A 27,889-nucleotide genomic window follows, 5' to 3' on the forward strand; every position below is an offset into this window, starting at 1 on the left:
GAAGTTGCATCACACAGACTTGCATTTTGTTCCTGTTTATAGTTTCATTTGTCTGGGTTCACTTACAGCCACCACAGTTCTACACTTGAGACTTAATACAAAATATTAAGAAAACTTCATATGTCCCATCTTGAAGGGGGGGTCACATGACCTGCATTTCCCATAAAGTCATGTGACATACCTGACCAGGCTGGCCAACTTCCTGTGTTCCTGGAAACACCCCTCCTATGAAAGAGGCCCCCATACATCAGCAACACTGTTGTCCCTCCTCCTTCCTCCTGGGTGCAGCGTATAAAGCCTGTGAGCTTGTGTTGTTTTCTTAACTCTCTCAGAATGGAGTCTGTGCTGAAATATTTGGACTGGACGACGGTGGGCTTGGCCCTCCTGTGTGGCCTTCTCTCTCTTATTGTGCTGGAGATTTTCAGGCTGAATTTGTCCAGAAGACAATACCCTCTTGGACCCAAACCTCTACCCTTCTTGGGCACCATTCCTCATTTTGCAAACAACCCAATGGCTTCCATCAGATCGGTCAGTTCTGTTTGAGTATAATTAAGTTTTTATTGACATACAGTTATATAACTTGATTTTTTTGTGTATTTTTTGATACACAACAAGAGGTTAAAGAGTTTAACTTGTATTGGTTGTTTACAATTATACCTGGACAGGACCCTGTGGTTCTGACATTGTAGAACTGGTCCACGCCAGAGATACTAGACATCTCTAGTGTCAGCTCTACTGTTGCCTGTATCTTCTTGGTAATTTTACAATTCTAAATGTACAGATTGGGTCAAGGGTGTTCTGCTTGTAAAGGGTCAGAAAGTCGACAGCATTGTCTGTCAGATGTTCAGTCCTGAGCTCTCTTATCTAGGCATGTTTACACTTGCACATTCTCCCTAAATTTGTTCTCATGCCTTCTTGGAATGCAGCCAGACTTCCTGCCATGAATTCGAAAGGAGAATTAGGTCATTTTTTTTTTACCTCAGAACTTATGAACGTATATAGACATTTGCTAATGAATTAATGTGATATAATTATAAAATAGGGTGGCTGTGTGGTGCAGAAGGTAGTGTCGCAGTCACACAGCTCCAGGGACCTGGAAGTTGTGGGTTCTAGTCCCGCTCTGGGTGACTGTCTTTGAGGAGTGTGGTGTGTTCTCCCTGTGTCTGCATGGGTTTCCTCCGGGTGACTGACTGTGAGGAGTGTGGTGTGTTCTCCCTGTGTCTGCGTGGGTTTCCTCCAGGTGACTGACTGTGAGGAGTGTGGTGTGGTCTCCCTGTGTCTGCGTGGGTTTCCTCCAGGTGACTGACTGTGAGGAGTGTGGTGTGTTCTCCCTGTGTCTGCGTGGGTTTCCTCCAGGTGACTGTCTGTAAGGAGTGTGGTGTGTTCTCCCTGTGTCTGCGTGGGTTTCCTCCGGGTGACTGACTGACTGAGGAGTGTGGTGTGTTCTCCATGTGTCTGCGTGGGTTTCCTCCGGGTGACTGACTGTGAGGAGTGTGGTGTGTTCTCCCTGTGTCTGCGTGGGTTTCCTCCGGGTGACTGTCTGTGATGAGTGTGGTGTGTTCTCCCTGTGTCTGCGTGGGTTTCCTCCGGGTGACTGTCTGTGAGGAGTGTGGTGTGTTCTCCCTGTGTCTGGGTGCTCCGGTTTCCTCCCACGGTCCAAAAACACACGTTGGTAGGTGGATTGGTGACTCAAAAGGGGTCCATAGGCGTGAATGTGTGATTGTGTGTCGCTCTGTGAAGGACTGTCGCCCCCTCCAGAGTGTGTTCCTGCCTTGCGGCCAGTGATTCAGAGTAGACCCTGAAAATTATAAGCGGTTACACACAATGAATTAATGGATAATTATTCAACAACTTTTCCATTTCAAAATATTACGATTTGCTGCAGTCGTAGTGTTAGCAAAATTATTTTGAAAACAACATCTTATGGGAAATGAGATAAAATGAACAGCAGCTGACATCTTTCATATAACCAATATCATAGCTTCATAAAGAACTGTTTTGCAGGTGTGTAAAATAAATATACACGTTTCACCATGATTAAGACACTATACTTTTCAGCTTCTTCAAACATTGCAGCATGGTGTTTTGAGGCACAGCTTTATCAAGTTATCTGTATCATTGATGTGGAAAAATGTTAAATTCTGAACTATGAAGTGTTTGTGAAGCTTGTGGATCAAATGATAGAAAGTCAATTCCCTGCAGAAGAGAACCAGGGCCATGTCATAATCGGAAACAGCTTGAAAATACCTTCATTATTGTCTCTTGACCTCTGTTTTAAGCATCATTTTAAATATACATATAAATAAATATATAGAAATATAAAATGTTGATTATACATTCATATCACACATGAGAGGGAGAATGGAAGATTAATAATTCAATATTATTTTAGTATTTATTTTTATTTCATAAATTTATGTAATTTTGCTTCCTCTCCAGTTGCTGAAATACGGTGAGATAACCTGTGTCTACCTGGGCAGGAGCCCAATAATCGTGATTAATGCGCTGCAGACAATGAAGGAAGCATTTGTTAGGAATGGGGCTGCATTTGCTGGGAGGCCATCCATGCCATTATCTGATTGGATCACTGGGGGTTATGGTCAGTAACTCAACGTATTTCAATGACATACATGCAATGATGTTTTTATTTATTTTTATTTATTTGTTTTCATGTGGATAAGAGCTTTTTTATTACCTTTTAAAATGAGGTAATATTTTAAAAGGTACAAGTTATGAAGAAGGGGAGTCTGTGAGGAGTGTAGTGTATTCTCCATGTGTCTGCGTGGGTTTCCTCCGGGTGATTGTCTGTGAGGAGTGTGGTGTTTTCTCCCTGTGTCTGTGTGAGTTCTCTCTGGGTGCTCCAGTTTCCTCCCACGCTCCAAAAACACATGTTGGTAGGTAGATTGGCGACTCAGGATAAGGGTTACAGACAATGAATGGATTAATTAAATTTTGAAAAAGTCACATTTTTAGTGCATTGCCTCATTAATTTGGGAATCTGGAGCTCCCACCAAACCCAGGCAAGTGGAAACAAGGCATCGCAGTATGTTTTCTGTTATCTGCCTAAGTCTGGAAATATAGAATGAAATTCCCCATTCTGATATAGTACTACATCTACCATAGATAGCAGCCACTTCACCAGAGCCTCTTCAATGGATCCGCATTAATGTTAGAGCCAAAGGTTAAATGGAGAACCAAAAAAACTGAGTACAGAGTAAAACAGGGGAAAATATAAAAAGAGAAAAGGTAAAAGGGAAAACAGAGCAAAAGTGACTAATAAGCTAGCATTTCTGCTCCGTGAAACTCAGTGCTGGGACCTTACATTTGGTTTAAACAGAAACTCATTCTCACCAGGTGATGATGGTGGCCGTTCTGAACAGGGCTGTTTAGACAGAGGGGAGAACACTGCTGCCTTGCTTTTGGTGTTTTGACCAAAATATTTTACTCAAGACCCCAGAATTGTTAAATATTACATGGCCCCATATCTCCTCAATCTATCTGTCTTTACTCTTCTTTTCCTCTCATAGGTATCCTAATGGTGCCATATGGTAAAGTCTGGAAGCAGCAGCGACGTTTTGCCCTTCACACACTACGTAACTTTGGCCTGGGAAAGAAAACCGTGGAGGAACGAGTGGCTGAAGAGGCACAGTATCTCATCAGAGAGATGCTCAAAGAGGAAGGTAAATAAATAAATAGATAAAGTAGAAGGCTGGTCCTGGTGTGTGTCAGCTTGTGTTAATGACCCTTTAAGTATTATGAAGTTCAACAAAGCATAACATAGAAATGTTAGGAATATCAGGGCTGTTCCTATTGCTTGTAAAAACTTGGGCAGCACTGCTGTGTCTGATCCACCAGCACAGCACACACTAACACACCACCACCACGTCATGTATCACTGCAGCACTGAGAATGATCCACCACCACATCACACCTGCTCTGTGGAGGTCCTGACCATTGAAGAGCAGGGTGAAATGGGGATATGAAAGTATGCAGAGAAATAGGTGGATTACAGTCTGTAATTGTAGAAGTACAAAGTGCTTCAGTATGGTTAGTGGAGCTGATAAAATGCACCAGGTGGTTGTTCCTAATCCAGTGATCATCCAGTGTATATCTGGACTCAGAAGTTGATTCTCATGAAATCCTTTTAACTACAAAACCTGAATCTCATACTGTGTTTAATACTGTTGAGTTTAGTCCATTTTTTGCACATTAGTTTATACACCTCTAAAGAACTCTCTTTATACTTTGTATTGAACTACATTTCACTTGGGTTTAACTGAAGTGAATGCTGGAAGGGCCTTTTGTCATATCCTTCCTCATCATGTCCATTCTGTGATTTTTTTTATTTATTTTTTATTTTTTAAGGAAAGCCTTTTTACCCCATCCACCCCATAATGAATGCAGTCTCCAACATCATCTGTTCCATCATATTCGGAGACCGCTTTGAGTATGACGACAAGGGCTTTGCCGAATTTCTGCGAATTCTAAGTGAAAACATCCAGCTCGCTGGATCAATCTCAGCTCAGGTAACGTCCAGCAATGAAATGGTTTTGCAAAACAACACTAGAGGATAAAAAACAATATAAGTTCTTTAGAAGAAACTATACTGAGAGATCAGAGGCGATTGCTCAAAGACTGCAAGGGAAGCTCAGCTTCCCCTAAAATGTCAAAAATAAGTGATCAAATATATACTGTTGTGTGTACATGTCATTGAATAAATATGCACTACAACGCGCTTAACCTTTGTTCAGAATCAGCTTCTTATCACTGGTAAAGACGCTCAGCTTCTGCGTGATGATTGGATGATCTGTCTGAGGCTGAATCCCTTTTTGATTGACAGCAAAATGAGCGATACAGCGATCCTTTGGTGTAAAGATTCGTGGGAGCAGTGAATTTTCATTCTGTTCTGAGTTGAACCGGAGACTTTCTTAATCCTCTTAGCAGCATTTTCTTTGTTAAAAACGACTAGTAACAAATTGAGCTTCTATTTCTGGTGGGGTTTTTGTTGCTGCTTGTGTTTGGAGAATGACTTCTAGCACACTTTCTGACTACTATCGCAGTTTCTGTCCAGCGGGTGCTGCTGAGCCCCTCCACCGTCACAAAGCACTCACAGGCGGACACACTTCACATGGGCCAAGGCCGTTTAAGCAGCCTAGCTCTGCTGGCCATTGAGAGGACACTAGTCAAGTCCCTGGAAAAGATGTCTTGTTGGTACGACAGGGTCACAGATAATTTTCTTGAAAAGGAACGGAGGCTAGAATTTATGTATAAATAAACCGACACATTTTATGATGTAGGCCGAAATTGAGCTTCCCCTCCTTGAAAGACCAGCATCCGCCACTGTGAGAGATTAATTAGAGAGCTCTCTCTGAAGTCATGCTACTTATGCAACCCCACTGAACACCTTAATGTGCCAGGAGAAGACCAAAAGCAGACAAATCAAATCAAATTCATTTGTATAGCGCCTTTTACAGCTGATATTGTCACAAAGCAGCTTCACAGTTTCAGAACAGAACATTTAAATCAAAGCCCAATGAGAGCAAGCCGAAGGTGACAGTGGCAAGGAAAAACTCCCTCGAGGCTGGAGGAAGAAACCTTGGGAGGAACCAAAACTCGCAAAGAGGAACCCATCCTCCTCTGATCAAACTATAGATTAAATTTTAAATGATCACCAATGAAGTGTCATTATGCTACATAATAATAATAATAAGCTGAGCAACTGGTCTGGTCTGGTCTGGGCCGCAGGAGAATCCAGCAAACAATCTTCCATCTGTGGGCCACCATTTTCTCAGAAAACTGTAAAGGGAAGCAGTTAGTTTAGTTGAGTGCAGCAGAGAAAAAGAGCATGTGAATATTTTCATTAGTGTAGTGACAGATCTGACTGTAACAGACTGGGAGGAGGGAAACCAGAAGGACCTCAGGCAAAGACATCCTTCCGCTCCAAACAAGAGAAATTGTGAGCACATCATCCGGGTTTACCCTGATTCCCCATGTCCATGAGTTCCTGAAACGACAACCTTAAAGTAGACAGAGGTTAGTTGCCAAAGGCTAAACTGAACAAGTGTGTTTTGAGCCTAGACTTAAACATAGTGACTGTGTCTGTGTCCCGAACACTAGCTGGAAGATTGTTCCAGAGCTGAGGGGCTTTGTAGGAGAAAGCTTTCCCCCCCCGCTGAAGTCTTATGAATTCTTGGTACTAGTAAGAGGCCGGCGCCCTGAGATCTGAGTAATCTTGGTGGTTCATAGTGCGTGATGAGGTCTTGCAAGTTTTCAGGTGGGAGACAGTGTAGGGATTTATACATGAGTAAAAGAATTTTGTAATCAATACGGAATTTAACTGGAAGCCAGTGAAGGGCCGATAAGACTGGGTATATTTGATATGATCAAATTTTCTAGTTTTAGTGAGGACCCTGGCTGCAGCATTTTTAATTAACTGGAGTTTACTCAAGTTTCTGCTGGAGCATCCTGATAAATGTGCATTTGCAATAATCTAATCTTGATGTAATAAAAGCGGGAACTAATTTTTCCGCATCTGGGAGGGATAAGGATTTTCTTAACTTAGCGAGGTTCCGAAGATGTAGGAAAGCTGTTTTTGTAATGTTACCTATATGCTGATCAAATGATAGATCTGAATCAATTATAACACCCAGATTTTTAGCTGAGGAGCTAGGGAGAACAGGGAAGTCAAAATTATGTATTAAGTGTGATACCTTATTTATAGCAGGTTTTGGACCTAGAAGGAGAACCTCGGTTTTGTCACTGTTTAGCAGAAGAAATTGTATGACATCCAATGCTTCACTTCTTTAACACAGTCCTCCATTTTCTTTAGTGTTGATTTGTCATCTGGTTTGGCTGATATGTATAACTGTGTGTCATCTGCGTAACTGTGGAAGGTAATGCCATGCCTGCTAATAACTCTGCCCAGTGGCAGCATGTATAATATGAATAGTAAAGGTCCTAAAATGGAACCTTGGGGAACTCCAAATCTCATTTTTGTATGAATAGAAGAAACATTATTTACTTTTACAAACTGATAGCGATCTGTGAGATAAGACTTAAACCATGATTGGGCCATTCCTGTTATTCCAACGATGTTTTTTAATCTTTCTAACAGAATAGTATGATCAATTGTATCGAAAGCTGCACTGAGGTCGAGTAGAACTAGCATGGATACGCAGCCTCGATCAGAGGCGAGAAGGAGGTCGTTTGTTTCCTTAACTAAAGCCATTTCGGTGCTATGGTGTGGCCTAAAACCAGATTGAAATTTTTCATATATGTTATTCTTATGCAAGTATGACCTAAGTTGTTGGGTCACAAATTTATCTAATATCTTAGATATGAAGGGAAGGTTAGAGATAGGTCTGTAATTGGATAGTACACTAGGATCAAAATTTGGTTTCTTGATCAGGGGTTTAATAATTGCTAGTTTAAATGCTTTGGGTATGTGACCCAGTCTAAGGGACGAATTTATTATTGTTAAAAGGGGATTGATTATGACTGGTAATACTTCTTTAAATAGTTTTGTTGGTATTGCATGGTGCAGGTCGTACAATTTGACGAGTAGATGATTTTCTCCAGTTCTAGCTGTGGTAGTGTGTCAAAGTTCTCTAGTCTTTTTTCTATGTTTTGTTCTATATCATCCACACCAGATGACAGACAGGCTGGATTTAGTAATATCGTATTTATTGTTTGTCTAATATTTTCAATCTTGTTGTTAAAAAAGTCCATAAAAGCATTGCTGGTGTGAACGGCTGGGATCTGTGGATCAGTAGCTGCCCGATTGTTTGTAAGTTTAGAGATTACATTAAAGAGTGCTCTAGGATTGTCTTTATTATTTTCAATCAGTGAGGACAGATGTGCTGAACGTCCATTGACGAGCGCCCTTCTATATTTGATAAGGCTGTCTTTCCAGGCACAGTGAAATACTTCCAGTTTAGTCGATCGCCATTTCCGCTCTAATTTCCTTACGGTTTGTTTTAGGGTGAGTGTTTCTTCATTATGCCAGGGAGCGAGTTTTTTCTGTCGTAGCTTTTTATGCTTAAGTGGTGCTACACTATCTAAAGTTGATCGAAGTGTGTTATCTAAGTAGTCCATTAGTCTGTTCACATCTTTCACATCAGATAAAAGAAGCCTGGGCTAGCTAGCACGAATAGTAAGAAGACAGAGCCCTAACTGCCCAGAGAGACTTGTATATATGCTTCAGTAGAATTACATTTGTTTATATTAGAATCACAATGGCAGCTCTGGAGTTTTTGTCATCGTGGAGTTTTTTTAGATGTTTACAGATGTTGAAATGTACAGCAGAGATGAGGATATTGCTTTATTCCTGCTTCATATGTGGGTAATATTGACTTACTTTTCATATATTCACTTAAGGAGGAATGTCTCTAAATTAAAACTAAAATGCTCAAAGTACAAATGAGTTTCTGTGTTAATTCAAAAAGTGAATAAAAACTTACAGACAAGTTACATTTCAGCCATGTACAAATGTTTTTTTTTTTCTCCCTCAAACACAACATTCCACCTTAAAACACGCAGAGCTTCTGAACATAAACAAAACAGAGAGAACAGCATTTCCCCACAATTGTAGGTGTCCCCTTTACATCAAAATGTAATCATAATTAAATCATGCTATAAAGTGTGCTGTGTTAGATCTGGGCAGTTTGCATTGTCCTCTGATTTGGCAACATGTTTCTTCAGAAGTGTGTACTTGCCCCATCATCCCGAGGGCTGGTGGCCCTGTGTGATCAGTGGAGTTTACCTAAAAGCATTTAACTGGAAATGACTAGTAATTGTGTAAGTGGTAGTCCCAGGGCTAGGCCACATCCAGCCACCTATTTGTTTCCTCCCTTTTTTCAGGATTTTCCTTTTAAGGCACTGTGTTGCTGGCTCTCTATCTCAGCGTTATCGCAGCGGCAGAGTGCTGATCTAATTATGAAATTATGTAGTTGCTGCACACATGGTCATTTGTTTTTTTTCTCCTGCAGATCTTCAACCTGGCTCCTTTCCTTAAACACTTTCCAGGGTATCACCAGAAGATGAAGCGGAATAGCGATGCCTTGAAGGGGTTCTTGCGTGACATTGTGGAGGAGCACAGGAAGACTCTGGACCCAGAAAATCTTCGTGACTTCATCGATGCTTACCTGGTGGAGATGACAAAGGTGAGCAAGACTTGGCAGCATTGAGCCAATACTCCTGGAGATCTACTTCCATGAAGAGTATAACTCATATTTGTGAGGATGGATTGTGCTTTTCATGCAATTCTCTAGTTTACTACATGACATCATCCATTTCAGTTTGTGCTCTTTCCGCAATGTTTTCTGGGTATGCATGGGTCAAGCCTTGCTTAAAGGCTCTTGCATTCATTTTATGCAAATTGTTTCCTTATAAAGCACAGTTGTGGTGCTGTGAGATTTTTTTGCTCTGTTATGATATGAGATTTCATTTTGAAAAATAAGACTCCTGGAAGCGCAGAGAGCTGGTGTTTTGACCCCTACTGTCGACGTCAAACCCCACGTTGACTTCCCTCCCGCACCAAAAACACCGCGACCCTCACAGTAACATCAATCAGTTATTGGTTTTCCCCTTCAACCTTAAATATCATTTTAGTAGGCATTTACTTTTCATTCTCGGTTTTTGTATTTAAATGTTTTCACTTAAAAGGTTTTAGTTTGAGGCTAATATTGACCTTTTTAGCTGGGTCCACCTTAAAAAGGAGACTATGCAGAGCGACAGAATCACTAATCACTTACAGTATAGCACACAAATGACAGATTTATAACTTTTAATGCTGCTGTTATTCTGCACTTTATTTTGTATAAATCACAAAAACAGATTTGACACCTTTAGCCCTCACAAATGCGTCTGTATGTTACATTGATACCGGAAATTCAGAAAAGCCAAAAGAAGCAAAGTGTTGGAAAGGGACATAGTGGAATAGTTAAGTCCCTTATTTTTGAAAATTACAGTGATACATTGTTATTGTACATTGTTTGCCATTGTTTCTCTCTTGTTGTGAGCAGCAAGAGTCAAATGAAGACTCAACATTTCATGAACAAAACCTGGTCATGTCCACCTCTGACCTGTTCGGGGCTGGGACCGACACGACCGCCACTACTATCAGATGGGGTCTCATTTACATGATGAACCACCCTGAAATACAAGGTACAGAAGAGGGCATGGAGAAATATCTCAGGGACGTAAAGAATAAATAACAAATAGTCATATGAAATAATATGAAAGATGCAGAATTTTAATGTTAACATTTATTATGATAGTAGCTACTGATACTATGTACTTTCGTATTAATAATAAACAGTGTACTGTGTATTTAAATGACTGGAAATCTAAGTAAGGTCCCCACAGACTGTACAAGACTGTGAATGTGTTTGTGTGTTTGGCCATTGGTGGACCACATTCCAGAGCGTTGTCATGAGGAGATAGTGAGTGTGTTGGGGTTTGACCGCTCTCCCTGCATGGACGACCGCACACGGCTGCCCTTCACTCATGCCACCATCCATGAGATCCAGCGCTGGGCTAATCTCGTCCCTTTGGGCGCGGTCCATGAAACCACACAGCCAGCCAAGCTACATGGATACCACCTGCCCAAGGTAACCACGGCGGGATGGAGGGGTGAGTGGTTGAGCAGTTGAATAACTGAATGGATGCATGTTTCAAAAGAGGACAACATTATTTAATAGAAATAATGACTGTTGAGCAGATGGGAAGCTAAATGAAGGAGTGTATGAATGGATCGAAATGCCAACGTAAAAGATGGATGAAAGGATGAATAAAACAGATGAAAAGAAATGAACTGATGTAAAATAGAGACATATGAAAGAATGAATAGTTGATTTGGGCTGAATTCAGGAATGAAATGTTATGGAATGCCTTCAGTCCTTACCCCTACTCTGAGGTTAAAATGTTTCTACATCAGTATCCTTTTTTCCCATGGTAGGGAACAAAGGTCACGGTCAATTTTACGGCCATCATGACTGACCGAGAGAACTGGAAGTATCCAGACACGTTCAACCCAGAGAACTTTCTGGACGAGAAAGGACAGTTCTGCAACAATGATGCCTTCGTGGCATTTTCGCTGGGTAAGTCTGATCAGACATCAATAACTGGTGATTAGTCATTGGTGATTGATTTGTCAGTTTGTCAGATTGATCAGGTGATTGATTTGTCAGTCTACTCAGTCTTTAGGGGGTACTTTATGCCACTTTTCCACTGCATGATGAGTAAATAGTACTTAATGTAACCACTGCTGTTATTTTGGTTTCCAAAGCCTGCTGTTCCTCTTAGTGATGGTGTTTGTTAGTGGAAAATGAGCCAGGTATCGGGTACCAAATGCGAATATAGTCAAGTAGTGTAGAAACCATGCAGTGGAAAAGCACCAATAGATGAAGTGTGTACTTTATTTGTTTGTTTGTTTGTGTGTGTGTGTGTGTGTGTGTGTGTGTGTTTATATATCTGTGAGAAGAACTATGGAAGTCCTCAGTGGAAAGAACTGTTAGATCTAAATCTTCTAAGTGAGGAGCCTGAAACCTCCCTATTCTCGTTAGAAGAAATTGAAAGAGTGTCAGATTGTTTTTCGTAACAGCCCGAATTCTCCTGACATTGTTCTGATTAATGAAGGAAGGAGGTGTGTGGTGATTGTGGAAATTGGATGCTCTGACGATGGATATATGGAGTTGTGTTACACCTCTAAAGTCCTAAAGTATCAGCCACTGATGGAGACTTACTGCGAGTGGCTATTCATGTGAAATTGTTTTTTATCTGGAGAAGACGCTGTCATCTGTACCCATGAGAAATGCATACTGTGAATTTAATCATGTACTGTGTAATGACTCTGAACCGTTATTTGGATTTTATGATGTTTTATTTTATATGTTAAATCCAAATAAAGTACTGTAATGTGTGTGTGTGTGTGGTTCTGCAGGTCCAAGGTCATGTCTGGGTGAGACTCTCGCGAAGACAGAGCTTTTCATCTTCTTCACGTCTCTGCTCCAGAGATTACAGTTCTCCTGGCCTCCAGGAGCTCCACCAACAAACCTGGATGGTATTATGGGGATGGTCCGCTCACCGTTCCCTTTCAATACAGTCTGCCACAGCAGAGAGACCACCCGCTGAATCACAGCACACCACCCATACCATATATATTAGAAATTACTAATTATTACATTTATAAAACTGTATGTACCCAATTATGATGTAATAAATAAATTAAACAAGTCAAGTCTAAGACATCACAGTATGATCAATGACTACAACTTTCATGAAATAATGAATTTACATCACAACAATTTTATAATCAGATCATTCTTAGTAAAAAAAAACATACATTAAATACTACAATAATATATTAAGGTGTCATATGGTAAAAAAAAATACACAAAATTAATCATAAACTTCTATTTATCCCATTTTGTCCTTAAATCCTGTATGTTCCTATTTAAAGTCAGTGCATATAGTTCCATGTTTAAGAGTGATATACTGAACTTCAGTAGAATGTCTTTCTCACCATGAGAACCCAGCACTGAGCTGTTACCTTCAGCAGTTTACACATCTCTTCCTTATAGAGGACATCTTTCATTTCTCCATTAAAGCCCACTGAAATACTGAAAAACACCAGCTACAGCCATTTACTCCTACATACAGTTGCAGTGCATTGAAACACTGACAGTCACCAGCTACTGCCATTTATTCCAACGTACAGTTACAGTGCACTGAATCACTGACAGACACCAGATTTACTCCTACGCAGTGGTGGACTTACGCTGATCGAAAGGCAGCAGCAAAAAGTAAAACGGACACAGAGACTCAACTAGTGCTACAAAATCAATGATATTATGATATAAGGACATTTCTTAAACCACATTATTGTATTTTCTTGCTCTAGAGGGTACAAAATTTATTGCAAGAAACTGTGAGGACACTATCTAAAATATAAACCAACCCCTCTTGGGTCTGCTAGTGCTCCTATGTACAGTTACAGTACACTGAAACATTGACAGAAACCAGATTCAGTCATTTACTCCTACATACAGTTACACTATTTAGATACTGAGACACTCTGACTCTGTTCTTTCTGCAATTAACTCCATGCATGAATAAACAATCAAGCTAATATTATTATATTAATGTTAAAACAGCATGATTTGCCTGATTTTACTTTTTAAACATTTGAAAGGAGAGTTCTTGGGAAATGGTCCAGATTAAATTTATAAAACCGGAAAGAAAGAAAAACCCTTACAAATTTTCTGTTTTTTGTGAAAAAATGTGCGCCTTTGCTGCTTTTTCTTGTCTCCTGGACAACCTTGGAGCATGTATTCCTCCTAACAGATGTCACACACATTTGAATGGTTTTCTTACAAGTTCTGTCTGCTTCACATCCCCAAAGATCGTAGTCATATTTAGGGATGTCCCAATCCAATCTGATCAGTATCAGCTTTATTAAGTCTGATCTTAAACTTGATCCTGTTTCTTCTGCGATATTCTTCTTCAGTGGTGGCAGGCTCTCACTCCCTCCTCCTTCCTGTGTAGAGAGAGAGATGAACACAGAGAGAAAAGTGAATTGGCTTCAGTGTGTGTGTGTGTGTGTGTGTGTGTGTGTATAAAGGCGAATTGCCTACAGAATGTTCTATTTGAAGGTTAATTGGAGTAGGTTTTATAGTTACTATAGTATAGTAGACTTCTTTGTAGTATTGATTGTAGTAGTATAATACATTGTAGTAGATGTATTTTTGTAGTTGTATAAGTATTAATAGTAGCATTGTTAGTTTTTATATTGCTAGTAACTGTAGTAGTAAAAGTTGTAGTAGAAGTATATTTTAGTAGTGCTCTCAATATTAATGCAATAGCGCATATTAACACATGGAAATTTAATGAATTCATTTTTTAATGTTAAATAATCATTTACCAAATTCGGACAAAAACTCTTCTCATAATTCACCCTTTTACAGACACTAGTGACATATTAGTCTCTGTGTTATTTAATGATGTAAGTGCAACATTCTATATGTTGCAACAAAGGCACAAGCAGAGGTCTGTCAAGAAGTTGCATCACACAGATTTGCATTTTGTTCCTGTTTATAGTTTCATTTGTCTGGGTTCACTTACAGCCACCAAGGTTCTACACTTGAGACTTAATACAAAATATTAAGACAACTTCATATGTCCCATCTGGAAGGGGGGGGGGGTCACATGACCTACATTCCCCATAAAATCATGTTACATACCTGAACAGGCTGGCCAACTTCCTGTGTTCCTGGAAACACCCCTCCTATGAAAGAGGCCCCCATACATCAGCAACACTGTTGTCCCTCCTCCTTCTTCCTGGGTGCAGCGTATAAAGCCTGTGAGCTTGTGTTGTTTTCTTAACTCTCTCAGAATGGAGTCTGTGCTGAAATATTTGGACTGGAGGACGGTGGGCTTGGCCCTCCTGGGTGGTCTTCTCTCTCTTATTGTGCTGGAGATTTTCAGGCTGAATTTGTCCAGAAGCCAATACCCCCTTGGACCCAAACCTCTACCCTTCTTGGGCAACATTCCTCAGTTTGTGAACAACCCAATGGCTTCCATCAGATCGGTCAGTTTTGTTTGAGCATAATTAGGTTTTTATTGACATACAGTTATATACCTTGATTGTTTTGTGTATTTTTGATACACAACAAGAGGTTAAAGAGTTAAACTTGTATTGGTTGTTTAAAAATATACCTGTACAGGACCCTGTGGTTCTGACATTGTAGAACTGGTCCACGCCAGAGATACTAGACATGTCTAGTGTCCGCTCTACTGTCGCCTGTATCTTCTTGGTAATTTTACAACTCGAAATGTACAGATTGCGTCAAGGGTGTTCTGCTTGTAAAGGGTCAGAAAGCCCACAGCATTGTCTGTCAGATGTTCAGTCCTGATCTCTCTTATCTAGACATGTTTACACTTGCACATTCTCCCTACATTCTCATGCCTTCTTGGAATGCAGCCAGACTTCCTGCCATGAATTCTAAAGGAGCATTAGGTCTTTTTTTTTACCTCAGAACTTATGAACGTATATAGACATTTGCACATGCCACATTTGCTAATGAATTATTCATTCATTCATTCATTCATTCATTATCTGTAACCGCTTATCCAATTCAGGGTCGCGGTGGGTCCAGAGCCTACCTGGAATCATTGGGCGCAAGGCGGGAATACACCCTAGAGGGGGCTAATGAATTAATGTGATATAATTATAAAATAGGGTGGCTGTGTGGTGCAGCAGGTAGTGTCGCAGTCACACAGCTCCAGGGACCTGGAGCTCCATCCTGCTCTGGGTGACTGTCTGTGAGGAGTGTGGTGTGTTCTCCCTGTGTCTGCGTGGGTTTCCTCCGGGTGACTGTCTGTGAGGAGTGTGGTGTTTTCTCCCTGTGTCTGCGTGGGTTTCCTCCGAGTGACTGTCTGTGAGGATTGTGGTGTGTTCTCCCTGTGTCTGCATGGGTTTCCTCTGGGTGACTGTCTGTGAGGAGTGTGGTGTGCTCTCCCTGTGTCTGCGTGGGTTTCCTCCTGGTGACTGTCTGTGAGGAGTGTGGTGTGTTCTTCCTGTGTCTGCGTGGGTTTCCTCCGAGTGACTGTCTGTGAGGAGTGTGGTGCGTTCTCCCTGTGTCTGCGTGGGTTTCCTCCGGGTGACTGTCTGTGAGAAGTGTGGTGTGTTCTCTCTGTGTCTGCGTGGGTTTCCTCCGGGTGACTGACTGTGAGGACTGTGGTGTGTTCTCCCTGTGTCTGCGTGGGTTTCCTCCGGGTGACTGACTGTGAGGACTGTGGTGTGTTATCCCTGTTTCTCCGTGGGTTTCCTCTGGGAGCGCCAGTTTCCTCCCACGGTCCAAAAACACACGTTGGTAGGTGGATTGGTGACCCAAAAGGGTCCATAGGTGTGAGCATGAGAGTGAATGTGTGTCGCTCTGTGAAGGACTGTCGCCCCCTCCAGAGTGTGTTCCTGCATTGCGGCCAGTGATTCAGAGTAGACCCTGAAAATTATAAGCGGTTACACACAATGAATTAATGGATAATTATTCAACAACTTTTCCATTTCAAAATATTACAATTTGCTGCAGTGGTAGTGTTAGCCAAATTATTTTGAAAACAACATCTTATGGGAAATAAGATAAAATGAACAGCAGCTGACATCTTTCATATAACTAATATCATAGCTTCATAAAGAACTGTTTTGCAGGTGTGTAAAATAAATATACACGTTTCACCACGATTAAGACACTTTACTTTTCAGCTTCTTCAAACATTGCAGCATGGTGTTTTGAGGCACAGCTTTATCACGTTATCTGTAGCATTGATGTGGAAAAACGTTAAATTCTAAACTATGAAGTGTTTGTGAAGCTTGTGGATCAAATGATAGAAAGTCCATTCCCTGCAGAAGACAACCAGGGCCATGTCATAATCAGAAACAGCTTGGAAATACTTTGTCTCTTGACCTCTGTTTTAATCATCATTTTAAATATACATATAAATAAATATATAGAAATATAAAATGTTGATTATACATTCGTATCACACATGAGCAAGAGAATGGAAGATTAATAATTAAATATTATTTTAGTATTTACTTTTATTTCATAAATCTATGTAATTTTGCTTCCTCTCCAGTTGCTGAAATACGGTGAGATAACCTGTGTCTACGTGGGCAGGAGCCCAATAATCGTGATTAATACGCTGCGAACAATGAAGGAAGCGTTCGTTAGGAATGGGGCTGCATTTGCTGGGAGGCCATCCATGCCAATATCTGATTGGATCACTGGGGGTTATGGTCAGTACCTCAACGTATTTCAATGACATACATGCAATGATGTTTTTATTTATTTTTATTTATTTGTTTTCATGTGGATAAGAGGTTTTAAATTACCTTTTAAAATGAGGTAATGATTTAAAAGGTACAAGTTATGAAGAAGGGGAGTCTGTGAGGAGTGTGGTGTGTTCTCCCTGTGTCTGCATGGGTTTCCTCCGGGTGACTGTCTGTGAGGAGTGTGGTGTGTTCTCCCTGTGTCTGCGTGGGTTTCCTCCGGGTGACTGTCTATGAGAAGTGTGGTGTGTTCTCTCTGTGTCTGCGTGGGTTTCCTCTGGGTGAATGTCTGTGAGGAGTGTGGTGTGTTCGCCCTGTGTCAGCATGGGTTTCCTCTGGGTGACTGTCTATGAGGAGTGTGGTGTGTTCTCTCTTTGTCTGCGTGGGTTTCTTCCGGGTGACTGTCTGTGAGGAGTGTGGTGTGTTCTCCCTGTGTCTGTGTGAGTTTCCTCCGGGTGACTGTCTGTGAGGAGTGTGGTGTGTTTTCCCTGTGTCTGTGTGAGTTCTCTCTGGGTGCTCCAGTTCCCTCCCATGCTCCAAAAACACATGTTGGTAGGTAGATTGGTGACTCAGGATAAGGGTTACAGACAATGAATGGATTAATTAAATTTTGACAAAGTCACATTTTTAGTGCATTGCCTCATTAATTTGGGAATCTGGAGCTCCCACCAAGCCCAGGCAAGTGGAAACAAGGCATCACAGTATATTTTCTGTTATCTGCCTAAGTCTGGAAATATAGGATGAAATTCCCCTTTCTGATATAGTACTACATCTACCATAGATAGCAGCCACTTCACCAGAGGCTCTTCAATGGATCCTCATTAATGTTAGAGCCAAAGGTTAAATGGAGCACCAAAAAAACTGAGTACAAAGTAAAACTGGGGATAATATAAAAAGAGAAAAGGTAAAAGGGAAAACAGAGCAAAAGTGACTAATAAGCTAGCATTTCTGCTCCGTGAAACTCAGTGCTGGGACCTTACATTTGGTTTAAACAGAGACTCTTTCTCACCAGGTGATGATGGTGGCCGTTCTAAACAGAGCTGTTTAGACAGAGGGGAGAACACTGCTGCCTGGCTTGTGGTGTTTTGACCAAAATATATTACTCAAGACCCCAGAATTGTTAAATATTACATGTCCCCATACCTCCTCAATCTATCTGTCTCTACTCTTCTTTTCCTCTCACAGGTATCATAATGGTGCCATATGGTAAAACCTGGAAGCAGCAGCGACGTTTTGCCCTTCACACACTACGTAACTTTGGCCTGGGAAAGAAAACCGTGGAGGAACGAGTGGCTGAAGAGGCACAGTATCTCATCAGAGAGATGCTCAAAGAGGAAGGTAAATAAATAAATAGATAAAGTAGAAGGCTGGTCCTGGTGTGTTTCAGCTTGTGTTAATGACCCTTTAAGTACTATGAAGTTCAACAAAGCATAACATAGAAATGTTAGGAATATCAGGGCTGTTCCTATTGCTTGTAAAAACTCAGGCAGCACTGCTGTGTCTGATCCACCAGCACAACACACACTAACACACCACCACCACGTCATGTATCACTGCAGCACTGAGAATGATCCACCACCACATCACACCTGCTCTGTGGGGGTCCTGACCATTGAAGAGCAGGGTGAACTAGGGATATGAAAGTATGCAGAGAAATAGGTGGACTACAGACTGTAATTGTAGAAGTACAAAGTGCTTCAGTATGGTTAGTGGAGCTGATAAAATGCACAGTGAGTGTAGATACCAGGTGGTTGTTCCTAATCCAGTGATCATCCCGTGTATATCTGGACTTAGAAGTTGATCCTCATGAAATCCTTTCTCCTTTGAAAGTAACTACAAAACCTAAATCTCATACTGTGTTTAATACTGTTTTGAGCTTAGTCCATTATTTGCACATTAGTTTATACACCTTTAAAGAACTCTCTTTATACTTTGTGTTGAACTACATTTCACTTGGGTTTGACTGAAGTGAATGCTGGAAGGGCCTTTTGTCATATCCTTCCTCATCATGTCCATTCTGTGATTTTTTTATTTATTTTTTATTTTTTAAGGAAAGCCTTTTTACCCCATCCACCCCATAATGAATGCAGTCTCCAACATCATCTGTTCCATCATGTTCGGGGAACGCTTTGAGTACAACGACAAGTGCTTTGCCGAATTTCTGCGAATTATAAATGAAAACATCCAGCTCGCTGGATCAATCTCAGCTCAGGTAACATCCAGCAATGACATGGTTTTACAAAACAACACTAGAGGATAAAAAACAATATAAGTTCTTTAGAAGAAACTTTACTGAGAGATCAGAGGCGATTGCTCAAAGACTGCAAGGGAAGCTCATCTTCCCCTAAAATGTCAAAAAATAAGTGATCAAGTATATACTGTTGTGTGTAAATGTCATTGAATAAATATGCACTACAACGCGCTCAACTTTTATTCAGAATCAGCTTCTTATCACTGGTAAAGACGCGACTTTCCTCTCAATCATTCCCGCAGCTTCACGGTGCTTTAAACAGTGTGAGCGTCCACAGAGTTCAATAGCGAAGCAGCGAAGTGCAGTGAAATGAGACGAGTGATTGGATAAATGCTGGGCTTTGTCCCGCTCATCGGACACTCAGCGTCTCTAGGGGTCTATGGGGCAGTGGGCTGGCCTCGGCTGGCCCGGACGCTCAGCTTCTGCATGATGATTGGATGATCTGTCTGAAGCTGAATCCCTTTTTGATTGACAGTGAAATGAGCGAATCATCGATCCTTTGGTGTAAAGATCCGTGGGAGCAGTAAATTTTCATTCTGTTCTGAGTTGAACCGGAGACTTTCTTAATCCTCTTAGCGGCATTTTCTTTGTTAAAAACGACTAGCGACAAATTGAGCTTCTATTTCTGGTGGGGTTTTTTGTAGCTGCTTGTGTTTGGAGACTGACTTCTATCGCAGTTTCTGTCCAGCGGGTGCTGCTGAGCCCCTCCATCGTCACAAAGCACTCACAGGCGGACACACTTCACATGGGCCAAGGCCGTTTAAGCAGCCTAGCTCTGCTGGCCATTGAGAGGACACTAGTCAAGTCCCTGGAAAAGACGCCTTGTTGGTACGACAGGGTCACAGATCATTTTCTTGAAAAGGAACGGAGGCTAGAATTTATGTATAAATAAACCGACACATTTTATGATGTAGGCCGAAATTGAGCTTCCCCTCCTTGAAAGACCAGCATCCGCCACTGTGAGAGATTAATTAGAGAGCTCCCTCTGAAGTCATGCTACTTATGCAACCCTACTGAACACCTTAATGTGCCAGGAGAAGCAGACTGTTCACATCTTTCACATCAGATAAAAGATGCCTGGGCTAGCTAGCACGAATAGTAAGGAAACAGATAACTACGTGCCCAGAGAGACTTGTCTTTATGCTTTAGTAGAATTACATTTGTTTATATTAGAATCACAATGGCAGCTCTGGAGTTTTTGTCATCATGGAGTTTTTTTTAGACAATTACAGATGTTGAAATGTACAGCAGAAATGAGGATATTGCTTTATTCCTGCTTCATATGTGGGTAATATTGACTTACTTTTCATATATTCACTTAAGGAGGAATGTCTCTAAATTCAGGAGATGGCGAACTACATTACTGAACATGCATTAAAACTAAAATGCTCAAAGTACAAATGAGTTTCTGTGTTAATTCAAAAAGTGAATAAAAACGTACAGACAGTTTACATTTCAGCCATGTACAAACAGTTGTTTTTTCTCCCTCAAACACAACATTCCACCTTAAAACACGCAGAGCTTCTGAACATGAACAAAACAGAGAGAACAGTGTTTCCCCACAATTGTAGATGTCCCATTTACATCAAAATGTAATCATAATTAAATCATGCTATAAAGCGTGCTGTGTTAGACCTGGGCAGTTTGCATTCTCCTCTGATGTGCAACGGTCTGATATGGCAACATGTTTTTTCAGAAGTGTGTACTTAAGTACTGTGTGATCAGTCCTGCTAGGCCACATCCAGCCACCTATTTGTTTCCTCCCTTTTTTCAGGACTTTTCTTTTAAGGCACTGTGTTGCTGGCTCTCTACCTCAGCGTTATCGCAGCGGCAGAGTGCTGATCTAATTATGAAATTATGTAGTTGCTGCACACATGGTCATTTGTTTTTTTTTCTCCTGCAGATCTTCAACCTGGCTCCTTTCCTTAAACACTTTCCAGGGTATCACCAGAAGATGAAGCGGAACAGTGACGCCTTTATGGGGTTCTTGCGTGACATTGTGGAGGAGCACAGGAAGACTCTGGACCCAGAAAATCTTCGTGACTTCATCGATGCTTACCAGGTGGAGATGACAAAGGTGAGCAAGACTTGGCAGCGTTGAGCCAATACTCCTGGTGATCTACCTTCATGAAGCGTTTAACTCATATGTGTGAGGATGGATTGTGCTTTGACATGCAATTCTCTAGTTTACTACATGACATCATACATTTCAATTTGTGTTCTTTCCGCAATATTTTCTGGGTATGCATGGGTCAAGCCTTGCTTAAAGGCTTTTGCATTCATTTTATGAGAGAAAAGTGTTTCTTTATAAAGCACAGTTGTGGTGCTGTGAGATTTGTTTGCTCTGTTATGATATGAGATTTCATTTTGAAAAATAAGACTCCTGGAAGCGCAGAGAGCTGGTGTTTTGACCCCTACTGTCGACGTCGAACCCCACGTTGACTTCCCTCCCGCACCAAAAACAACACGACCCTCACAGTAAAGTCAATCAGTTATTGGTTTTCCCCTTCAACCTTAAATATCATTTTAGTAGGCATTTACTTTTCATTCTCATTTTTTGTATTTAAATGTTTTCACTTTAAAAGCTTTAGTGTCACGCAGGGGGACGTGAGGAGTAGATTTTAAGGAAGGCGGACACACTCGCTACAACACAGACAGTTTAATGTGTAAATAACACGACAAACGAAGTTGACGATAAACACGAAATAACATGACTAATAAACATGGTAATGAGCAGGAAACAAAACTACAAGACTGGGGCGTGATACAGGCAGGAGACCGAACGAGGCGCGAGAAACAATCTAGAGAAACAAGCTAGAGAAACAAACACAATACACGACAACGAAAACAAAACCTAACAACAACAAACAAACAAAATGACCGATAACAGGAAGTTAGGGAAGAGGGCTTACATAAACGAACTTAACTAGACACACCTGACACGGATAACGAGGGAAAAGAAGGCGGAACATAGGCGGGACAAAGGCGGAGAATGAACATAAACAAAGCCATGTGCAGAGACAGGAAAACAGCGAAGAGAGCCACATAGAAAGGGAAAACAAACAAGAACGTGCCAGGATGTGACAGACGCCCCCCCCAAGATGCGCAACACCCGGAGCGCGAAAAACTAGACTCTCCAGGAGCTGGCGCAGGAGGGGCCAGAAGAAACAAAAACAGGAAACCAAAAGATTCAAGACAAGATAGGAAATGGAACAGGTGACACGGGACTGGACTTAAATGGATACTGGACAGAACTGGAAAGAAGAGACGGAAAACGAGAGAAGACAGGAGACAAAGCAGGAGAAAACACACGTGACTGGACCTTTGATTGAACACTAAACGGGGACTGAGACAGAACAGGAGCAGATACACGTGACAAGACAGGTGATTGGACAGAGGGTCTAATTGGTGACCGGAGAGGACTAACAGGAAACTGGACACGAGACTGGACAGAGGGTTTAACAGGGTACTGGAAAGGAATAACAGGCAACTGGACTGGGCTTGGTAGGGGTACAGGAACCATGACTTTCACAGGGACTGAGACGAACATGGTGACAGGGACCGGAACAGAAACAAAAACAGACACAGGTACAGGGACAAGCAGAGAGACAGGAACCAAGACAGGAACAGACACTGGAACAAAAACAACAGGTGGGTGCCCAGGGCTGGCAAATGTCCGTGGAAATGTCTGAGGGACCAGCCTGGGCACAGTTCTGGGGATCGGCCCCGAAGTCCTTGGGACCGTCCTACGGGTATGACCGGGAGCGGCCGTACCCACAGTCTCGGGGGCAGAAACGGCCGTAGCCACAGTCTCAGGAGTAGAAACGGCCGTAGCCAAAGTCACAGGAGTAGGAGTGGCTAAGGGAGCCGCACTCATGGAAACAGGGGAACCTGCGGCGACGTCCACGGAGACAGGGGAACCTGCAGCGACGTCCACGGAGACAGGGGAACCTGCAGCGACGTCCACGGAGACAGGGGAACCTGCAGCGATGTCCACGGAGACAGGGGAACCTGCAGCGACGTCCACGGAGACAGGGGAACCTGCAGCGACGTCCACGGAGGCAGGCGGAACTGCGACGACGTCCACGGAGGCAGGCGGAACTACGACAATGTCCACGGAGGCAGAAGGATGTGCGACGGCGTTCACGGAGGCAGAAGGATGTGCGACGACGTTCACGGAAACAGAAGAAGCTGCGACGTCGTCCACAGAAACAGAAGAAGCTGCAAAGTCGTCCACGGAAACAGAAGAAGCTGCGACATCGTCCACGGAAACAGAAGAAGCTGCGACGTCGTCCACGGAAACAGAAGAAGCTGCGACGTCGTCCATGGAAACAGAAGAAGCTGCTACGACGTCCACGGAGGCAGAGGAATCTGCGACGTCGTCCATGGAGACAGGCGCGGCCGGAGGCGCCGCGCTGAGGAAGACAGGCGCGGCCGTAGGCACTGCGCTCAAGGAGACAGGCGCGGAGGCACCGCGCTCAGGGAGACAGGCGCGGCCGTAGGCACCGCGCTCAGGAGATCAGAAGCGGCCAGGGACACCGCTCTCAGGAGATCAGAAGCGGCCGGGGACGCCGCTCTCTCGAGGGCAGGAGCTGAGACGTCTACTGAGGCAAGTGCTCGTGCTGCTCGCCGAGCACGAGTTGTGGATTTAGCGGGTTTGGGCGCACTCTTGAGGGACTTCTTTGACCGTAGTTCCCCCGGAGATGCGCCCCTGTTAGCCTCATCTCCCATGTCCTGTGATATGAGGCTAACAGCCCCTGTCCATAACCCCCCCCCAAAAATCTCCCCGGACCTGAGGGGGTAATTCTCTGGAGCTGGGGTTCCTGCAGAGACGTCCTCGTGTGCAGGGGTTCCAGCAGAGACGCCAGCAGAGTTTGTGAGTATCTCTCCTCAATCAGATTTAAAAACGTCTCAACAGTGAGTTCAAGTGCCTTCACATTTATTAACTTTTCTGCCCACTGCAACGCCTCTCCTCTTAGTAGGGATTTTACAAAAAGGACCTGGACAATTTCAGGTGGAGGAGGAGAGGTCAAGAATTGAAAGTACAGTCGGCACTGTAATAAAAATCCCTTGCAGTTAAGTCCATTCTCGAATTCGCTGGGTACTCCCATGACCGATTGTAAAACTGTTGGCTGATCATCAGTCCTTAAGTTTAGTAAATCCTCCGCGGTCTTTATGGTTTTACCCAGGGATAGTGCTGTGTTGGCTGCGTCCTTGTGTGGATCGGTCATTCTGTCTCACAGGGGGACGTGAGGAGTAGATTTTAAGGAAGGCGGACACACTCGCTACAACACAGACAGTTTAATGTGTAAATAACACGACAAACGAAGTTGACGATAAACACGAAATAACATGACTAATAAACATGGGAATGAGAAGGAAACAAAACTACAAGACTGGGGCGTGATACAGGCAGGAGACCGAACGAGGCGCGAGAAACAATCTAGAGAAACAAGCTAGAGAAACAAACACAATACACGACAACGAAAACAAAACCTAACAACAACAAACAAACAAAATGACCGATAACAGGAAGTGAGGGAAGAGGGCTTACATAAACGAACTTAACTAGACACACCTGACACGGATAACGAGGGAAAAGAAGGCGGAACATAGGCGGGACAAAGGCGGAGAATGAACATAAACAAAGCCATGTGCAGAGACAGGAAAACAGCGAAGAGAGCCAAATAGAAAGGGAAAACAAACAAGAAAGTGCCAGGATGTGACATTTAGTCTGAGGCTAATATTGACCTTTTTAGCTGGGTCCACCTTAAAAAGGTGACTATGCAGAGCGACAGAATCACTAATCACTTACAGTATAGCACACAAACGACAGACTTATAACTTTTAATGCTGCTGTTATTCTGTACTTTATTTTGTATAAATCACAAAAACAGATTTTACACCTTTAGCCCTCACAAATGCGTCTGTATGTTACATTGATCCCGGAAATTCAGAAAAGCCAAAAGAAACAAACTGTTGGAAAGGGACAAAGTGGAATAGTTAAGTCTCTTATTTTTGAAAAGTACAGTGAAGAGGACTTCTTTACCATGGTTTGCCATTGTTTCTCTCTTGTTTTGAGCAGCAAGAGCCAAATGAAGACTCAACATTTCATGAACAAAACCTGATCATGTCCACCTCTGACCTGTTCGGGGCTGGGACCGACACGACCGCCACTACTATCAGATGGGGTCTCATTTACATGATGAACCACCCTGAAATACAAGGTACAGAAGAGGGCATGGAGAAATATCTCAGGGACGCAAAGAATAAAGGACAAATAGTCATATGAAACAATATAAAACATGCATTTTATTATGATAGTAGCTACTGATACTATGTACTTTCATATTAATAATTAACAGTGTACTGCGTATTTAAATGACTGGAAATCTAAGTAATGTCCCCACAGACTGTACAAGACTGTGAATGTGTTTGTGTGTTTGGTCATTGGTGGACCACATTCCAGAGCATTGTCATGAGGAGATAGTGAGTGTGTTGGGGTTTGACCGCTCTCCCTGCATGGACGACCGCACACGGCTGCCCTTCACTCATGCCACCATCCATGAGATCCAGCGCTGGGCTAATCTCGTCCCTCTGGGCGCGGTCCATGAAACCACACAGCCAGCCGAGCTGCATGGATACCACTTGCCCAAGGTAACTATGGAGGGATGGAGGGGTGAGTGGTTGAGCAGTTGAATAACTGAATGGATGCATGTTTCAAAAGAGGACAACATTATTGAATAAAAATAATAACTGTTGAGCAGATGGGAAGCTAAAGGAAGGAGTGTATGAATGGATCGAAATGCCAATGTAAAAGATGGATGAAAGGATGAATAAAACAGATGAAAAGAAATGAACTGATGTAAAATAGAGACATATAAAAGAATGAATGGTTGATTTGGGCTGAATTCAGGAATGAAATGTTATGGAATGCCTTCAGTCCTTACCCCTACTCTGAGGTTAAAATGTTTCTACATCAGTATCCTTTTTCCCCACGGTAGGGAACACAGGTCACTGTCAATTTTACGGCCATCATGACTGACCGAGAGCACTGGAAGTATCCAGACACATTCAACCCAGAGAACTTTCTGGACGAGAAAGGACAGTTCTGCAAAAATGACGCCTTTGTGGCATTTTCTCTGGGTAAGTCTAATCAGAGATCAATAACTGATCACATTGATTTGTCAGTCTACTTAATCTTTAGGGGGTACTTTATGTCACTTTTCCACTGCATGATGAGTAAATAGTACTTAAAGTAACCACTGCCATTATTTTGGTTTCCAAAGCCTGCTGTTCCTCTTAGTGATGGTGTTTGTTAGTGGAAAATGAGCCAGGTATCGGGTACCAAATGCGAATATAGTCAAGTAGTGTAGAAACCATGCAGTGGAAAAGCACCAATAGATGAAATGTGTACTTCATTTGTTTGTTTGTGTGTGTGTGTGTGTGTGTGTGTTTATATATCTGTGAGAAGAACTATGGAAGTCCTCAGTGGAAAGAACTGTTAGATCTAAATCTTCCAAGTGAGGAGCCTGAAACATCCCTATTCTCGTTAGAAGAAATTGAAAGAGTGTCAGATTGTTTTTCGTAACAGCCCGAATTCTCCTGACATTGTTCTGATTAATGAAGGAAGGAGGTGTGTGGTGATTGTGGAAATTGGATGCTCTGACAATGGATATATGGAGTTGTGTTACACCTCTAAAGTCCTAAAGTATCAGCCACTGATGGAGACTTACTGCGAGTGGCTATTCATGTGAAATTGCTTTTTATCTGGAGAAGACGCTGTCATCTGTACCCATGAGAAATGCATACTGTGAATTTAATCATGTACTGTGTAATGACTCTGAACCGTTATTTGGATTTTATGATGTTTTATTTTATATGTTAAATCCAAATAAAGTACTATAATGTGTGTGTGGTTCTGCAGGTCCAAGGTCATGTCTGGGTGAGACTCTCGCGAAGACAGAGCTCTTCATCTTCTTCACGTCTCTGCTCCAGAGATTACAGTTTTCCTGGCCTCCAGGAGCTCCACCAACAAATCTGGATGGTATTATGGGGATTGTCCGCTCACCGTTCCCTTTCAATACAGTCTGCCGCAGCAGAGAGACCACCCACTGAGTCACAGCAGACCACCCATAACATATATAGTAGAAATTACTAATTATTACATTTATAAAACTGTATGTACCCAATTATGATGTAATAAATGAATTAAACAAGTCAGGTCTAAGACATCACAGTATGATCAATGACTACAACTTTCATGAAATAATGAATTTACATCACAACAATTTTATAATCAGATCATTCTTAGTAAAAAATAAACATACATTAAATAATACAATAATATATTTAGGTGTCATATGGTAAAAAAAAATACAAAAATTAGTCATAAACTTCTATTTATCCCATTTTTGACCCTAAATCCTGTATGTTCCTGTTTAAATTCAGTGCATATAGTCTTTCTCACCATCAGAACTCAGCACTGAGCTGTTACTTTCAGCAGTTTACCTATACCTGAAGGTATACCTTCAGCAGCATATACCTGTGATATTCTTACCTAAGATATCCTTATGGAGGACATCTTTCATTTCTGCATTAAAGCCCACTGAAATACTGAAAAACACCAGCTACAGCCATTTACTCCTACGTACAGTTACAGTGCACTGAAACACTGACAGACATCAGATTCAGACACCAGATTTACTCCTACGCAGTGGTGGATTTGCGCTGTTTGAAAGGCAGCAGCACAAAGTAAAACGGGCACCCAGCGAACGACACAGGGACCCAACTAGTGCTACAAAAGTAAT

The 27,889-nt window shown here is 42.1% G+C and overlaps 2 protein-coding genes across 2 annotated transcripts; both read left to right on the forward strand.

Annotated features, from left to right (window-relative positions):
- Nucleotides 1-261: 261 nt before the first annotated feature.
- Nucleotides 262-12,233, forward strand: LOC136697966 (cytochrome P450 2J2-like). Its single transcript, XM_066673332.1, has 9 exons — nt 262-528; nt 2,440-2,599; nt 3,528-3,680; nt 4,366-4,526; nt 8,988-9,161; nt 10,023-10,164; nt 10,423-10,610; nt 10,958-11,099; nt 11,942-12,233. The coding sequence occupies exons 1-9, from the start codon at nt 334-336 to the stop codon at nt 12,130-12,132; spliced, it is 1,506 nt and encodes a 501-aa protein (XP_066529429.1). The 5' UTR covers nt 262-333; the 3' UTR covers nt 12,133-12,233.
- A 2,113-nt stretch (nt 12,234-14,346) lies between these two features.
- LOC136697967 (cytochrome P450 2J5-like) lies at nt 14,347-27,313 on the forward strand. The gene is made up of 9 exons (XM_066673333.1): nt 14,347-14,587; nt 16,636-16,795; nt 18,014-18,166; nt 18,880-19,040; nt 20,983-21,156; nt 25,165-25,306; nt 25,549-25,736; nt 26,084-26,225; nt 27,007-27,313. The coding sequence occupies exons 1-9, from the start codon at nt 14,393-14,395 to the stop codon at nt 27,195-27,197; spliced, it is 1,506 nt and encodes a 501-aa protein (XP_066529430.1). The 5' UTR covers nt 14,347-14,392; the 3' UTR covers nt 27,198-27,313.
- Nucleotides 27,314-27,889: the final 576 nt, after the last annotated feature.

Source organism: Hoplias malabaricus, chromosome 5 (assembly GCF_029633855.1).
Source record: "Hoplias malabaricus isolate fHopMal1 chromosome 5, fHopMal1.hap1, whole genome shotgun sequence".
Lineage (NCBI taxonomy): Eukaryota > Metazoa > Chordata > Actinopteri > Characiformes > Erythrinidae > Hoplias > Hoplias malabaricus.